Here is an 18,701-nt window from a genome sequence, read left to right on the forward strand (position 1 = left end):
GTTTTCTGTTTTGGACTGTGTGATGCCCTCTGATCCTCAGCTTCCCCAGCTGTAAAATTTGGGTTAGTGGGTATCCAAGGTTCATCTTAATGATACAATTCTGAATTACACAACTCAAGGCACCCTCACAAGCCTAAATTCTGTTTAACTGAAAGTTGAAAGATTACCAAGTTGAGAGCTATTAAAATTTGTAAAATGCGTTCCAGATAAACAAGAGGATGTCAGAAACAAATGGACACATTCCCATCAACCATCTGAATACTGAAATGCATTTCTAACATGTGCAAGGCATTTTTCTCCTCACAATAGGCCAAAAGGTCCACAGTGCCCATAAGGATAAACTGAATTAGTCAAGTTTCACAAAAACTTTTATGTTTTAAACAGATCCTGGTCATGCTATTACTCCTAAGTATATACCCAAGAGAAATGAAGACATATGTCCATACAAAAACGTGAACATGAATGTTCAGAGCAGTATTTTTCATAATACCAAAGACATGCGAATAATCCAAATTCTAACTGATGAATGGATAAATGTGATACAGCCATACAGTGGAATAGTATTCAGTCCTAAAAAGAAATGAAGTACTGACTTACGCTACAACATGGATGAACACTGAAAACACACTAAATTAAAGAAAGGGGTCACAGAAGATTGCTTATTGTGTGATTCCATTTATATGAAATGTCCAGAATAAATAGAAAGTAGATTAGTAGTTGCCAGAGGCTGCTGCTAGCAGGGAAATGGGGGCTTGAGGGAAAATGGGGAGTGATTTCTTAAGGATACGGGGTTCTTTTGGGGGGGAAAGTGTTCTAAAACTGATTGTGATGATGGCTGCACAACTTGGTGGAATATACTTAAAAACACCAAATTGTATACTTTAAATATATAAATCGTATGGTATGTGAATTAATATCTTAATAAAGTTGTTACCAAAAAAATAGAAAATCATTCCAGGGGGTCCAGGCATCCTGGAGGTGGAAACTAGGGCTCTCTTAGTGGACACTGGGAACACAGCAGATCCTAACATTTTGGCATCAGGCTCCAAAAATGAGGTCTAATAGACTCTCCCAACTGAATCAGAATTTACCTGGTCAATTTTCCTTGGGCAACTCAGTGGTCTGTTGAGTTCCAAGGACCCAACAAGCCATATTTTCCCATCTGGAAAGGGCCTTCCCAGGCAGGAAGAGAACTGAAGTCAAGGATGACAGAGTACTAGATGCAACAGTAATTCTATCAATGGCAGTATTTAAAAGCCTGAGATTAACACAGTAGTTTTGGGGTATGCAAGCAATAGCAGGGCTTACTTCTGCTCTCATAATGAAAGACAAAGCTCCAAGTCTCTGGTGAAAATACAGCAATGTAGTGGCTCAGAAGTGGTAGAGATAGCTGCATTTTGTAGTCATGTAGTAGAAAGTTCCAGACATCTATAATTGCAATTGAATAGAAGAACATTTTTGCATCCCAGTGACTATCTCCAGAGGGTTTCCCCAGATTCATCAATAAAGTACTAGCTCCCAGATTGCCAAGGGCATATCAGTCTTAAGGTTTCCAAGATATAAGAAAAGACGTGTCCAGGACCCTGAACCCAGAGGGAGCAGGAGTTAGGTTTTGGGGCAACAGCAGACATGTGGCAGTGTGCAGGTAACTGAGACTTATGTGCCCGGAAGAGACACAGCTGACATTTAGGGTCCAAGTGAACCAGGTTAAATTCCTGGCTAGTTGGGATGAGCTTCTAGGAACCAGGGAGAAGCAAGTAAGAGATAGAGAGAATCTGGAGGCAGATAAGGGTTCTTCTCCTAACTTGCACATGTGTACCTCCAGGCGAAAGGCAGGAGCTTAGCTGAAACCTGGGGGTAAAGCACACACCACCTCATCTGGGTTTATTGACAGGCTGGTGTCTAGGATAGGTGGGTTGACAGGTTGATTAGACAAGAAAGGAGAAAGACAGATACCACGAAGTCACAGTGATTGGATGGCAAGGATTGAGAATGTACTCAAAAGCCTGAGGGGCAAAAGAGGAGAGGCTCGGGCACAATGACTGGTCCATGAGCTCTAAGACACGATCGCGAGCTCCTAGTAATGGGCGCGGGGCCGCCAGGAGGAGTGGAGCCTGCTCTTGAGCCAACTGCCTCCTAAGGCAATAGCTTCCTTATCTTCTCCACCATAGGCTGGGACTGAAGTCAGAGCATTTCTAGCCCCCAACTTTAGCCATGACAGCTGGCAGGAAGGCGCAGTCAGGAGTCAGTGATAGGATGTCAGGGGCCTGGGTTCCTGATGAGATGAGTCTCTTTCATGTTAGTAGAGGATCTAGGTTTCCCATTGATTATTTCTGTCTTTTTCCTTCCAACAGAGAAAGAATGACTATCTGGACTCCCGCCCCCTGCTCATCCACTCCCTTTTGGATCCTGGAATGCTTAAGGCACCTTGGGGCCAACTTCCACCCCAGTGGGGTCCCCTGACTATATTACCACTTCCTAATCCTAACAGGGTCCCCTGGCTATGCGTGTTACCCCACACGTACACACACGTAAATCATGGTGATCAGTGTGCTCTGCACTGGTTTCTGGTCCAATGTGCAGGTATGGACCTAAATATTTTCTGAGGATGGCTTCTGACCAAGAGTTGCATCAGATAGGGCAATCCCAGGCTGCCTCAATCTGTAATTCTGCTTTATGCACAAGATTGCCTTAACTAATCATTTCTGCATTTTCCTATTTATTCTCTATTAATCAGTGACCTCTCGCTCCATCTCAGTTAGGCGGATGCTTAGGCCAAGGAGCACAGGCTACAGTGCCACTAGTCCTTTATCTTTCTAGAATAATCACGATGAAAACTGAAAGAAAGAAAAGGCATAGTTTTCAATTATTCAACCTTAACCTCCTTCTGACTTCTGCTAATTTGCATATTTGGCTTAACCGATTTAGCGATTTCTCAAACCACCCGCAATGCAAGACCTAACTGTCCCTTAAACAAAAAATCACATACCTCCCAAACACGTGGCGGTGCAAGGGGTGAACCCAGCATACTCCCAGTCGTAAGTCATCTCACTGTCCTGCTCCTGCTGGGAGGCGGCCAGCTCACGGGAGATGGGGCTCTCATCACAGGGTTCCAGGTGGCAGGGCCGCTCGGTGGGCGGCTGGGGGCCTTCACACTCTTCCTCGGGTAGCTCGGTCTCCGTCTGCGTGAACGTCAGGAGCACGCGGCACTTCACCTCTCGCACCTGAACGCCTGGCCCACACGTGGTGCTGCAGGCGGACCAGGGCTCCGGAATGAACCTGCGCGAAACGGGGGAGCCCCGGGTGGGGGGAGGACACGGGCAATCATTCAAGAGACGCCACAAAAGGAGTGACAAGCATTCTATGAAGGAAAAAAGTAACTTCATCCAGAGGGAATTCAATATGTTTGGAATGCTGTCCTTTTGTTGGTGCTCAAAAATGCGTCGTTGACAAATGTTCCAACCCCATCAGCCACGGAAAGAAATTTGCACCAGAGATACACTGAACTTTTGTACCCATTTTATAATTCAAATTCTGTGCTCTGACCTTTGCAGATCATCACTAAAAGGTTTTCTTTAAGATCTGGTAATAAATAAACCATTGTGTAGAGATCATTTCTACTCTGATTTCTTTTATAATATGGACATGTTCACCAGTATTTATTCAAGAAATCTTTATTGAGCTTACCCTTTCTTAACAGGCAGAGTTTTATTAAAATGTCTCGATATTTAGGAGCTAAACTGTAGGATAACAAATGCTTTCTGAAGAGTGGATGAAGCTTTAATATTCGTTTCTATTTAATATATAAATACACAAAACTTCTGAATCTTCTTGAAAATATCCCAGGTGTTGCCCAATCTGACTGAATAAAGCATTTATTTCTTATCCTGAATCATTATCCACTAAATCATAGGGTGTCACCCTTTGGTCTGTAGACCAAAGGCCTACGAAGGTCAAATCCAGCCTACCTGTTAAGAATGATTTTTATAGTTTTCAATGGCTGGGGGAAAAAAAAGAAGGATAATATTTTGTGTCATGTGAAAATGACATAAAATTCAATGTGTGTCCATAATTAAAGATTTATTGGAATACAGCCACGGTCACTTGTTCACCCATCGTTTATGGCTGCTTTTGTGTTACACGGCAGAGCTGAGTATTTGCAATATAGACTGTTTGGTCTGCAAAACCTAAAATATTTATTATCTGGCTCTTTACAGAAAATGTTTACTGATTCCTGCACTGAATTTAAAACATAGATTCAATAGGGACATATATTTTAAAGATACTCTGAAGGAACATTTGCATCATAACATATTAACAAGTAATAGGCTGGAAAGAGTGCTGTAATAGAATAAGTCTGGGAAACTTTGCTTTCAATAAGGTTGAATAGGTTTATTTACTGCAAAACTTTCCCAAAACCTATGCTCTGAATGCATACCATATATATTTAAGAGGGGAATATGAAGTGCATCTTTTCCTAAATTTAAGTGAATATACGCCTCTATTCATGGGATAATGTTGTACTAACTTCAGAAAATGCTGCTGAGATGTTTGCTTAAAATGCAGTTCCAAGGCTTAATGTTTAAAATCTCAGAATGATATGGTTACAAGGGTCTCTCAGAGTCATCTAAGCTTCTTCCCCTAGATAAGGTTTCATTACAGTTGTACACAATAGCACATACGAATCAGCAGAATTGAAACACCATTGCTCTAGATGAGCCCAATAAAGAAAGAATATCAATAACTCCTCCCTTTCTGCATTTTGTTTCCTGGGTTGAAAATTGTTAGTGGGAAACTCTATTCTCTAATCTTCATTTTCCATGAAAGGTTTTGCTTAACTTCTCAGGATGGAGTGGTATTGGAGTAATATTTGCATGTTTACTCTCTTCTTTGCTTGCTGCTTTCCCACGGTAGAACTGGAAAGGAGGAGACTGATTAAATTTAAGATGATGCATCCATACAATGTAATAAGATGAGGTCATTTAAAAGAAGGAGGTGAGTCTATGTGATTGATAAGGAACAGTTTTCTCTTGAAGACTGTTAAATGAAATAAGTATGGGATATATATACTATGATCTTTTGTCTAAATACACAAAAGGGCATATATATACATATATAGTGTATATACTATATATATAGTATATATTTATAGCTATATGTCTATATATGCTGATTTACATATAATTTCTCTTTTTTTCTCTTTTCAGGAAGCAATTGCAAGAGTTGGGAACTGGAGTGTGTAGAGGGAGGCTTTTACTTTTTGTTTTGCAGCTTTAAAAGGTTTGAACTTTCTAATCATATGAATACGGTACTTCTATGATCATTAATATTTTTCTCTTTTCGCCTTTGTAATAAAAACTTAAAATTTGGGATTATGTTTTAATGGGAAGTAGATTTTTTTCATTCAGATTGGACCCCTGTGTCTTGTAGATTCAGAATCCTGAGAGGAAGGCTCACCTCAATTCCCAACAGGGCAAATGATGGTTACACTTGATATTTTTCTAGGTGTCCTGGATCTTTCAAGTTGTTTTTCTGTTCAATTTTTTAATTAAAAAAAATTTGGGGGATTGTGGGATCTTAGTTCCCAGACCAGGGATAGAACCCGGGCCCTCAAAAGTGAAAGCACAGGGTCCTAACCACTGTACCACCAGGGAATTTCCTCAAGTTGGTTTTCAAAGATCCTTTTAAGGGTCCTCTTAAAAAACAAATGTCAGAGCTGTCCAAATTAGCCATGAATGATTTGGGGGAGATGACATGGGGAGCCACGGCAACTCCAAAATGTATGCATCTTCTAGCATGATCTTCTTCTATGTGTTATTTTTTATTTAAAGGAAAGATAGTATAGTGTTCATGCAGTTCTGAATCTTGTTTTGTTTTTGTTTCTCTCCCGCAGTAATTTATTTTAAAGAAAAGAATGGAGCACAGCTGCACACAAGCATTTGAAAAGCAATGTCTGGGCACAACAAAACCAGAGAAACAGAGCATGTTCCCTATGTCTTTGCACAACAGAAGAACTTAAAAGAAGAGCAATTCACTAACATGAGAGCTTAGACACAAGATGATAAAACAACAGAATAAAATGGAAAACTATGGAGCTGAAGAAACAAACTATGAAACATAACATTATTAGAAACTAACAAATAATTCAGAACTAAGAAGAAAAACAGAAGAAATATGGCTGAAAATCAAATTAATGACATAGAAGCAAGACTTGGAAGTGAATGCAGTGATGAGAGAGAGAGAAAGAGAAGCTTTTAAAGCAATTAGAGGGGTGAAAGGAGGGATGGGCTGCAAAGGAAGCTTTTGGGGTGATGAGAATGTTTTGTATCATGAATGGGGCTGGGGTTTTATGGTTGTGTACATCTGTTAAAGCTCATCACTTTGAATAGTCAGTTTTTGTATGTAGATTATACCTCTCTAAAATTGATTTTTAATGCAGTTTTTGGAGATAAAATGAGAGAGAGAACCTAAATAATCCAATATTGAAGACAACTGGATTCTTCAAGTAGAGGTTTCAACACATGAAACAGAAAAAAGGTGTTCATAAATAAAATATGCGAAAAATGTGCCTAAAATACAGCTTGGAAAGGTACACTGTCTTCCAGGAAAAAGCGATGAAAAAATGATTAACATAAAAACCTAGAGCTTTCAGCAGAATAATGCCCCCCAAAAGATGTCCACACCCTAATTCCTAGAATTTATGAATATGTTACCTTACATTGCAAAAGGGATTTTGCAGATGTGATTAAGGTTATGACCTCAAGATAGGGAGATTATCCTAGTGGGCCTAATCTAATCACATGAGTCCTTAAAAACAGAAAACATTCTCTGGCTGGAGTTAGAGAGATGCAGCAGAACAAGAGGCAAGAGAGATTCAGAGCATGAGAGGTACTCAACCCGCTGTTGCTGGCTCCAAGATGGAAGAGGCCAGGAGCTGAGGAATGTAGGAGGCCTCCAGAAGTCGAGAACAACTCCTGGTCAACAGCCAGCAAGGAAATGGAGATTTCAGCTCTGCAACTGCATATGGGCCTGAATTCTGCCAACTTCCTGAATGAGCCGGGGAGTGGATTCCACCCTAGGGCCTTCAGAGAAGCGTTCAGGCTGACAGACATCTTGATTTTAGCCACGTGGGATCCAGAGAAACCAGTTGAATCTATTGGGTTTCTGACCTACAGAACTGCAAGATAATAAATTTGTGTTGTCTTAAAGCACTATGTTTGTGTAGATGAATATACCTGGCTTAAAAAAGTAAAACTTTGAGGATGAAGAAAGAATTGTATAAGCATTACCAAAAAAAGTCCCCTGTAAGAATAAAAAGTCAGGTGGACTTCAGACTCACAACATTCAAAACCAGAAAAGGATGGAGCAAAAGTTTTGAGAGAGAGAATCTGGGTCCCAAGAATATTATGTCCAGTCAAACTGTTATTCAAATACAAAGGCCATAATTTTCTGTAAAATAGGAACAGTAATGGTACCAACCTAATGGGGTTAGGTAAGGATTAAATGAGATGTCAGAATGAAAAGTTCAATAATTACAATAAAAAATGACAACTAACATTCTTTGCATTATTATTCGTGTAAGATACTGTTCTATGTACTTCACATATATTTTATCATTTACTCATAACAACAACCCCATCAGGAAGTATTGTTATTATTCCCATTTTACAGATGAGGAAACTGAGGGTAATTTGTCAAAGATTACAAAGTAGCTACTGGCGTTATTTTACCCTGCCTCAGCAGTATCATAGGTGAGAGATGCATTTTAAGATCATCCAAGATGACAATAAAAGGATGCCAGGAAAATTCAACAATACTATTTGGGGGCATTTACTTTTCTTATTTCAAAAACGAATAAACAAACACCAATATCCACTTGATAAAATAATTATTCACTCTAAAAGAAGAAGAATGTAACCTGTATTAGTGAAAGAAAAGCATATTGGGGGGAAAATATTATCAGAAACAGAAGGAAATGTATAGCATTTCCTTAAAATTTAATGACAATAAAATTCAAGGAAGCATTCTACAAAACAAAAGATAAATGATGGGGTTAAGAAGTCAAAACATGGCTGGAAAAAATACCTCTGGCTTGGTTGAGAAAAGACTGAAAAATACAAAAATAATGCAAAGTTTGCCCTATGACAGAAGAAAATCCAAATGAATAGTTGGAAATACAGTCAATGATGAGGAGGGCAAGTGCTTTTGTTTGAAGGGGAGGTGTGCTTCCAAAACATGGAGGAAAAAAGACAAAGAGGTGGGGGGGAAATATTACATGTTAAAAATAGAGAAGAGATGCAATACAGACAGTTGGTGAACCTGTAGAATAAATAAGAAAAATAACAGAAAAGAGGCACAAATACAACAGAAGAAAACTTTCATGCACCCAAGAAAGATTTGAATCTATGTCCTAAAAGCCCTCACTGTTTACCAAAATTATTGAAAAGAAAATAGAACCTGGACTTATTCTAGAAAAGTCCTCTAATTTTAAGTATATGGGGAAAATCTTATATCTAAGCAGAAAAAAAAAAATGGTTCACAACACAAGGAGAAAGGGCAGTTTAAGTGCAAATATTTCCTTTTCAATATCCAGAGCCATATGTCCACAGTTTTAAGAAAAAAAAAAAAAGAAGATAGCTTATTAAACAAGAGCTCATATTCCCGCTCATTTGAGGGTATAAGAAAGGCATCCTTAAATATAGAGGGTCTTAGAGAGTATGCCATCTGTATAATCTCCCAGAAAAAAATGCACAAAGATCCACTCCAATTTAATGAGAATTTAATTTTTAAAATTACTATGGGGGAAAAACAAAAACAAAACAAGATTCAGCACTGCCTGAACACTATAGTGTCTTTTGTTTAAATTTTTAAAAGGAAATTTGACAGTAGAAATTAAATGCCTTCAACGTGCCTATCTTCTGGCCCAGAAATTCCACCCCAGCAAATGTGTCCTAAGGAGACATTTAGAGATGAAGAGATGGGAAATTTGAGATTTGCTACAGTTTTATTTATCATAGTAAATAATTAGAAACAAACTGCAGACATCCAGAAAGATCTCTCTAAAAATGTAATCGTGATTACATCACTTGTTAAAAATCCTTAAATGGCTCTCACTGCCTCCAGATGAAGTCCAAATTCCTTTATGAACCATGGAAGACCTCCAAGACTTGCTTACTTTCCCAGCTGCTGTTACCACCTACTTCTCCTCCAGCCCCCTCTCCACGCTTAGTACCTCAATGTCCAGGTGTGGCCACCATAGGCCAGTTGGCCAACATGCAACCTCAATACCTGACATGCTGTTCTGACATCTGTGTACATCTTAGGGCATCATTTCATGTACCATCTCTCCCAGGAAGCCATCCTTGACCCCCTAAGCCTTATAATACCGTAATATAATCGCTAACTTCTCTATCTGCCCTATTAGACCAATCTAAGGATGGGAGAGACTTGAATTCAGGTCTCCTAACATAAAGTTGGAGCTCTTCCTAGTATCACATGCCAGAGAATCACCATCCACCATTTAATAGCTCTGAAATGTTGGATAATTCCTTAATCTATGCCTTTGTTTCCTCATCCCTAAAATGAAGCTAATAATAATGCCTCCTTATGGGGTCATTGTGAGAATTAAATCAGTTAATCCATATAGAACACTTAGAACACAGTCTGGCACAAAAGAAGTCCTCAATATTAGTTGTTTACTGCTGTTGTTGTGAGAAAAACAGCTGCCTGAAACATAACCTAATTTGATTTTAGCAAATACAAATGGCACAAATGCAGAAGCTAAAATAGCAGTGAAGAAAATACACGAAGTGTTTTAAATCCTTGGTTCTCATATATGAAAAATAGGAGGGAGGGCAGCATGACTAAGGAAGTGTTGTGAGTCCCGTAGAAACTAGGAAGGCTCCAGGGAAGAACTTTTAAAACAACAATGAACCATATCAACTGTCAACACATTCCACAGCTGAAAGTTAAGAAGGTCAAAACTGCAGCTCCCCGGCTTAGCTTTATAAGCTATAATTTGTATTTTTCTAATTAAAAGGAAAAGCCTTTTGAACATCCACTTTCTATGTAAATTCAGAGCTCAGGCCATAGTCAACCACAGAGGCAGAAATATTTATCTTCTCCAGGAGGGTTTGGGAGGCTTTCCTCAAGGGATCTGAAATACAGCTCACTGTCAACAAGCAAGCATCCCCAAACCACAAGAGACAGGGGTAATAAAAGGATGAACTGGAAGCTGAGATATGTTGTGGTTTTGTTTGGAAATCAAGGGAATGACTAGAGTCAGAAGTGGTAGGAGGAAACCATAAACTTCACACTAGACAGCCAGGAACAGGCCAGAAGCTGCCAGGCAGTGTGAATTATAAAGGAAAACTGCAGAGAGACCACAGAGGGAGACGGGGAGGAAGGTGGAGAGAGGCAGTCGCTCAGGCCCGGGAACAGGTGCTGGGGCCTCAGTTTTCCATGATGGGAAGGAAGAAGTGGTGTCCTACAGGAGAAGAGGGTGAACCAGCTTTGCACAGTGAATACAGACTGGACAAGCCACCAGCAAAGTCGGGTGGGGCTGACAGTTCACACAGGCTTCGGGATGGATACAGGGCTGGAACCTGCTAAGCTTACACGATATGCGTCTTTTCCAGTTAAGTAAAACAAACCATATTTTCAGAACTTAAAAGGGACCCTCAGGACTATCTGATCCAATGGTTCCCAAATTTGGATGCACCCCACCCCCAGTCACCCAGCGTGCTTGCTAAAAATGCTGCTGACAAATCCATAGAGATGGAAGTAGAACAGAGATTACCAGGGGCTGGGGGTAGGAATAGGAGGATGGGGAGTCAGTGTTTAGTGGGTACAGAGTTTGTGTTGGGGATGATGAAAAATTCTGGAGATGGATGGTGGTGATGGTTGCACAACAATGTCAATGTACTTAATACCAATGAACTGTACACTTTAAAAGGGTTAAAATGGTCCATTTTAGGTTATGTACATTTTACCCCAATTTAAAAAATACCTGGCAGAGCCAAAAGAAAAAAAAATTGCTGGTGACTGGGACCCACTCCCAGAATGTCTGACTTGGTGAGGTCCAGAAATCTGCATTTTAAATAGCACCACAGATGCTTCTACAGGAAGCAATTTGAGAACCACACTTTAAAAAGTGGTATTGTGGTTATCAAAAAAAGGTCTTTCTATTTTGGAGCTACATACTGAAATATTTATGAATGAAATGATATGCTGTCTGGGTGTGCTTCCAAAATGGCCCAGTGGGCTGGAGGTAGTAGTGTAGATGAAGCAAGAGTGGCCCCAAATTGATAACTGTTGCAGGTGGGTGATGGACACATGGGGGTTCGTTACACTCTTCTCTCCTCATTTATACAGCCTTGAAATTTTCTATAACAAGCGAAAGAAAAAACATTCTTAAAAACCAAGTGAGGGGGGAGACCTTCAGTATGGTGGAGGAGTAAGACGTGGAGATCACCTTCCTCCCCACAAATACATCAGAAATACATCTACATGTGGAACAACTCCTACCAAACACCTACTGAACGCTGGCAGAAGACCTCAGACCTCCCAAAAGGCAAGAAACTCCCCACGTACGTGGGTAGGGCAAAAGAAAAAAACAGAGAGAAAAGAATAGGGACGGGACCCGCACCAGTGAGAGGGAGCCGTGAAGGAGGAAAGGTTTCCACACACTAGGAAGCCCCTTCGCGGGCAGAGACTGTGGGTGGTGGAGGGGGGAAGCTTTGGAGCCACGGAGGAGAGCACAGCAACAGGGGTGCAGAGGGCAAAGCAGAGAGATACCTGCACAGAGGATCGGTGCCGACCAGCACTCACCAGCCCGAGAGGCTTGTCTGCTCACCCGCCGGGGCGGGCGGGGGCTGGGAGCTGAGGCTCGGGCTTCGGTCCGATTGCAGGGAGAGGACTGGGGTTGGCGGTGTGAACACATCCTGAAGGGGCTAGCACACCACAGCTAGCCGGGAGGGAGGCCGGGAAAAAGTCTGCAGCTGCCGAAGAGGCAAGAGACCATTGTTTCAGGGTGCGCCAGGAGAGGAGATTCAGAGCACCGCCTAAACGAGCTCCAGAGACGGGCGTGAGTCGCGGCTATCAGCACGGACCCCAGAGACGGGCATGAGACACTAAGGCTGCTGCTGCAGCCACCAAGAAGCCTGTGTGCAAGAACAGGCCACTCTGCACACCGCCCCTCCCAGGAGCCTGTGCAGCCCACCACTGCCAGCGTCCCGTGATCCAGGGACAACCTCCCCGGGAGAACACACGGCGCACCTCAGGCTGCTGCAACATTACTCTGGCCTCTGCCGCCGCAGGCTCACCCTGCACTCCATATCCCTCCCTCCCCCAAGCCTGAGTGAGCCAGAACCCCCTAATCAGCTGCTTCTTTAACCCCATCCTGTCTGGGTGAAGAACAGATGCCCTCAGGCAACCTACACGCAGAGGCGGGTCCAAATCCAAAGCTGAACCCCAGGAGCTGTGCGAACAAAGAAGAGAAAGGGAAATCTCTCCCAGCAGCCTCAGGAGCAGCGGATTAAATCTCCACAATCAACTTGATGTACCCTGCAGCTCTGGAATACCTGAATAGACAACAAATCATCCCAAAATTGAGGCGGTGGACATTGGGAGCAACTGTAGACATGGGGTTTGCTGTATGCAACTGACTCATTTCTGGTTTTAAATTTATCTTAGTTTAGTATTTAGAGTTTATTATCATTAGTATACTTGTTTATTGATTTGGTTCCTCTTTACCTTTATTTTTAATATATCTATATCTATATATTTTTTTTTCCTTTTTCTTTTTTTGTGAGTGTGTATGTGTATGCTTCTTTGTGTGATTTTGTCTGTATAGCTTTGCTTTTACCATTTGTCGTAGGGTTCAGTCTGTCCGTTTTTTTTTTTTTTAGTATAGCTTTTAGAGCTTGTTATCATTGGTGGATTTGTTTTTTGGTTTGGTTCCTCTCTTCTTTCTTTTTTCTTTTTTTTTATAACTTTTTAATTTTTTATTTTAATAACTTTATTTCTTTTTATTTTCTTCCTCTCTCCCTCCCTCCCTCCCTTCTTCCTTTCTTCCTTCCTTTCTTTCTTTCTTTCTTTCTCCCTTTTCTTCTGAGCCATGTGGCTGACAGGGTCTTGGTGCTCCAGCCAGGTTTCCGGCCTGTGCCTCTGAGGTGAGAAAGCCAAGTTCAGGACATTGGTCCACCAGAGACCTCCCAGCTCCACATAATATCAAATGGCAAAAGCTCTCCCAGAGAGCTCCATCTCAACGCTAAGACCCAGCTCCACTCAACAACCAGCAAGCTACAGTGCTGGACACCCTATGCCAAACAACTAGCAAGACAGGAACACAAGCCCACCCATTAGCACAGAGGCTGCCTAAAAGCATAATAAGGTCACAGACACCCCAAAACACACCACCAGATGCGGTCCTGCCCACCAGAAAGACAAGATCCAGCCTCATCCAGCAGAACACAGGCACTACTCCCGTCCACCAGGAAGCCAACACAACCCAATGAACCAACCCTAGCCACTAGGGGCAGACACCAAAAACAAAGGGAACTACGAACCTGCAGCCTGCAAAAAGGAGACCCCAAACACAGTAAGTTAAGCAAAATTAGAAGACAGAGAAATGCACAGCAGATGAAGGAGCAAGGTAAAAACCCACGAGACCAAACAAATGAGGAGGAAATAGGCAGTCTACCTGAAAAAGAATTCAGAGTAATGATAGTAAAGATGACCCCAAATCTTGGAAATAGAATGGAGAAAATATAAGAAATATTTAACAAGGACCTAGAAGAACTAAAGAGCAAACAAACAATGATGAACAACACAATAAATGAAATTAAAAATTCTCTAGAGGGAATCAATAGCAGAATAACTGAGGCAGAAGAACAGATAAGTGACCTGGAAGATAAAATAGTGGAAATAACTACTGCAGAGCAAAATAAAGAAAAAAGAATGAAAAGAATTGAGGACACTGTTAAAGACCTCTGGGAGAACGTTAAACGCACCAACATTCGAATTATAGGGGTCACAGAAGAAGAAGAGAAAAAGAAAGGGACTGAGAAAATATTTGAAAAGATTATAGTTGAAAACTTCCCTAAAATGGGAAAGGAAAGAATCAAGTCCAGGAAGCACAGAGAGTCCCATACAGGATAAATCCAAGGAGAAACACGTCAAGACACATATTAATCAAACCACCAAAAACTAACTGTGAAGAAAAAATATGAAAAGCAGCAAGGGAAAAACAACAAATAACATACAAGGGAATCCCCATAAGGTTAACAGCTGATCTTTCAGCAGAAACTCTGCAAGCCAGAAGGGAGTGGCAAGACATATTTAACGTGATGAAAGGGAAAAACCTACAACCAAGATTACCCAGCAAGGATCTCATACAGATTCAACGGAGAAATTAAAACCTTTACAGACAAGCAAAAGCTAAGAGAATTAGGCACCACCAAACCAGCTTTACAACAAATGCTAAAGGAACTTCTCTAGGCAGGAGACACAAGAGAAGGAAAAGAACTAAAATTACAAACCCAAAACATTAAGAAAATGGAAATGGGAACATACATATCGATAATTACCTTAAATGTAAATGGATTAAATGCTCCAACCAAAAGACACAGACTGGCTGAATGGATACAAAAACAAGACCCGTATATATGCTGTCTACAAGAGACCCACTTCAGACCTAGGGGCACATGCAGACTGAAAGTGAAGGGATGGAAAAAGATATTCCATGCAAATGGAAATCAAAAGAAAGCTGGAGTAGCAATTCTCATATCAGACAAAATAGACTTTAAAATAAAGACTTTTACAAGAGACAAAGAAGGACACTATATAATGATCAAGTGATCAATCCAAGAAGAAGATATAACAATTGTAAATATTTATGCAACCAATATAGGAGCACCTCAATACATAAGGCAAATGCTAACAGCCATAAAACGGGAAATTGACAGTAACAAAATAATAGTAGGGGACTCTAACACCCCGCTTTCACCAATGGACAGATCATCCAAAATGAAAATAAATAAGGAAACACAAACTTTAGATGACACATTAAACAAGATGGACTTAATTGATATTTATAGGACATTCCATCCAAAAACAACAGAATACACTTTCTTCTCAAGTGCTCATGGAACTTTCTCCAGGAGAGATCATTTCTTGGGTCACATATCAAGCCTTGGTAAATTTAAGAAAATTGAATTGCATCAGGTATCTTTTCCGACCACAATGCTATGAGACTAGATATCAATTACAGTAAAAAATCTGTAAAAAATACAAACACATGGAGGCTAAACGATACACTACTAAATAACCAAGAGATCACTGAAGAAATCAAAGAGGAAATCAAAAAATACCTAGAAACAAATGACAATGAAAACACGATGACCCAAAACCTATGGGATGCAGCAAAAGCAGTTCTAAGAGGGAAGTTTATAGCAATACAATCCTACCTTAAGAAACAAGAAACATCTCAAATAAACAACCTAACTTTATACCTAAAGCAATTAGAGAAAGAAGAACAAAAAACCCCAAGTTAGCAGAAGGAAAGAAATCATAAAGATCAGATCAGAAATAAATGAAAAAGAAATGAAGGAAACAATAGCAAAGATTAATAAAACTAAAAGCTGGTTCTTTGAGAAGATAAACAAAATTGATAAATCATTAGCCAGACTCATCAAGAAAAAAAGGGAGAAGGCTCAAATCAACAGAATTAGAAATGAAAAAGGAGAAGCTACAACTGACACTGAGAAATACAAAGGATCGTGAGTGATTACTACAAGCAACTATATGCCAGTAAAATGGACAACCTGGAAGAAATGGACAAACTCTTAGAAAAGCACAACCTTCTGTGACTGAACCAGGAAGAAATAGAAAATATAAACAGACCAGTCCCAAGCACTGCAATTGAGACTGTGATAAAAATCTTCCAACAAACAAAAGCCCAGGACCAGATGGCTTCACAGGACCAGATGTTTGTCTATCAAACATCTAGAGAAGAGCTAACACCTATCCTTCTACTCTTCCAAAGTATAGCAGAGGGAGGAACACTCCCAAACTCATTCTACGAGGCCACCATCACCCTGATACCAAAACCAGACAAAGATGTCACAAAGAAAGAAAACTAGAGGCCAATATCACTGATGAACATAGATGCAAAAATCCTCAACAAAATACTAGCAAACAGAATCCAACAGCACATTAAAAGGATCATACAACATGATCACGTGGGGTTTATCCCAGGATTACAAGGATTCTTCAGTACATGAAAATCAATCAATGTGATATGCCATATTAACAAATTGAAGGAGAAAAACCATATGATCATCTCAATAGATTCAGAAAAAGCTTCCGACAAAATTCAACACCCATTTATGATAAAAACCTTCCAGAAAGTAGGCATTGAGGGAACTTACCTCAACAGAATAAAGGCCATATATGACAAACCCACAGCAAACATCATTCTTAATGGTGAAAAACTGAAACCATTTCCTCTAAGATCAGGAACAAGACAAGGTTGTCCACTCTCACCACTATTACTCAACATAGTTTTGGAAGTTTTAGCCACAGAAATCAGAGAAGAAAAAGAAATAAAAGGAATCCAAATCAGAAAAGAAGAAGTGAAACTGTCACTGTTTGCAGATGACATGATACTATACATAGAGAATCCTAAAGATGCTACCAGAAAACTACTAGAGCTAATCAACGAATTTGGTAAAGTAGCAGGAAACAGAATTAACGCACAGAAATCTCTTGCATTCCTATACACTAATGATGAAAAATATGAAAGAGAAATTAAGGAAACACTCCCATTTACCACTGCAACAAAAAGAATAAAATACCTAGGAATAAACCTACCTAAGGAGACAAAAGACCTGTGCTCAGAAAGCTATAAGACACTGATGAAAGAAATTAAAGATGATACAAACAGATGGAGAGATATACCATGTTCTTGGATTGGAAGAATCAACATTGTGAAAATGACTATACTACCCAAAGCAATCTACAGATTCAATGCAATCCCTATCAAACTACCACTGGCATTTTTCACAGAACTAGAACAAAAAATTTCACAATTTGTATGGAAACACAAAAGACCCTGAATAGCCAAAGTAATCTTGAGAAAGAAAAACGGAGCTGAAGGAATCAGGCTCCCTGACTTCAGACTATACTACAAAGCTACAGTAATCAAGACAGCATGGTACTGGCACAAAAACAGAAATATAGATCAGTGGAACAGGATAGAAAGCCCAGAGATAAACCCACGCACGTATGGTCACCTTATCTTTGATAAAGGAGGGAAGAATATAAAATGGGGAAAAGACCGCCTCTTCAATAAGTGCTGGGAAAACTGGACAGCTACATGTAAAAGAATAAAATTTGAACACTCCCTAACACCATACACAAAAATAAACTCAAAATGGATTAAAGACCTAAATGTAGGGCTTCCCTGGTGGCGCAGTGGTTGAGAGTCTGCCTGCCAATGCAGGGGACACGGGTTCAAGCCCTGGTCTGGGAAGATCCCACATGCTGCAGAGCAACTAGGCCCGTGAGCCACAATTACTGAGCCTGCGCGTCTGGAGCCTGTGCTCCGCCACAAGAGAGGCCGTGATAGTGAGAGGCCCGCGCACCGCGATGAAGAGTGGTCCCCACTTGCTGTAACTAGAGAAAGCCCTCGCACAGAAACGAAAACCCAGCACAGCCATAAATAAATAAATAAAAACAAACAATTTAAAAAAAAAAAGACCTAAATGTAAGGCCAGGCACTATCAAACTCTTAGAGGAAAACACAAGCAGAACACTCTATGACATAAATCACAGCAAGATCCTTTTTGACCCACCTCCTAGAGCAATGGAAATAAAAACAAAAATAAACAAATGGGACCTAATGAAACTTAAAAACTTTTGCACTGCAAAGGAAACCATAAACAAGATGAAAGACAACCCTCAGAATGGGAGAAAATATTTGCAAATGAAGGAACTGAGAAAGGATTAATCTCCAAAATATACAAGCAGCTCATGCAGCTGAATATCCAAAAAACAAACAATCCAATCCAAAAATGGGCAGAAGACCTAAATAGATATTTCTCCAAAGCAGATATACAGATGGCCAACAAACACATGAAAGGATGCTCAACATCACTAATCATTAGAGAAATGCAAATCAAAACTACAATGAGGTATCACCTCACACCGGTCAGAGTGGCCATCATCAAAAAGTGTGTAAACAATAAATGTTGGAGAGGGTGTGGAGAAAAGGGAACCCTCTTGCACTGTTGGTGGGAATGTAAATTGATATAGCCACTATGGAGAACAGTATGGAGGTTCCTTAAAAATCTAAAAATAGAACTACCATACGACCCAGCAATCCTACTACTGGGCATATACCCTGAGAAAACCATAATTCAAAAAGAGTCATGTACCACAATGTTCATTGCAGCTCTATTTACAATAGCCAGGTCATGGAAGCAACCTAAGTGTCCATCGACAGATGAATGGATAAAGAAGATGTGGCACATATATACAATGGAATATTACTCAGCCATAAAAAGAAACGAAATTGAGTTATTTGTAGTGAAGTGGATGGACATAGAGTCTGTCATACAGAGTGAAGTAAGTCAGAAAGAGAAAAATAAATACTGTATTCTAACACATATATATGGAATATAAAAAACAAAAAAAAGGTT

General features: G+C 40.2%; 1 protein-coding gene across 6 annotated transcripts in view; it reads right to left on the reverse strand.

Annotated features, from left to right (window-relative positions):
- Positions 1 to 18,701, reverse strand: part of ADAMTSL3 (ADAMTS like 3) — a 365,885-nt gene that overhangs the window by 122,817 nt on the left and 224,367 nt on the right. For all 6 annotated transcript variants that reach the window (XM_036842259.1, XM_036842264.1, XM_036842261.1 and 3 more), the window contains exon 16: positions 2,990 to 3,279. In XM_036842259.1, the coding sequence (XP_036698154.1) occupies positions 2,990 to 3,279 (290 nt within the window). The remainder of the gene's footprint in view (positions 1 to 2,989; positions 3,280 to 18,701) is intronic.

Source organism: Balaenoptera musculus, chromosome 2 (assembly GCF_009873245.2).
Source record: "Balaenoptera musculus isolate JJ_BM4_2016_0621 chromosome 2, mBalMus1.pri.v3, whole genome shotgun sequence".
Taxonomy (NCBI): Eukaryota; Metazoa; Chordata; class Mammalia; order Artiodactyla; family Balaenopteridae; genus Balaenoptera; species Balaenoptera musculus.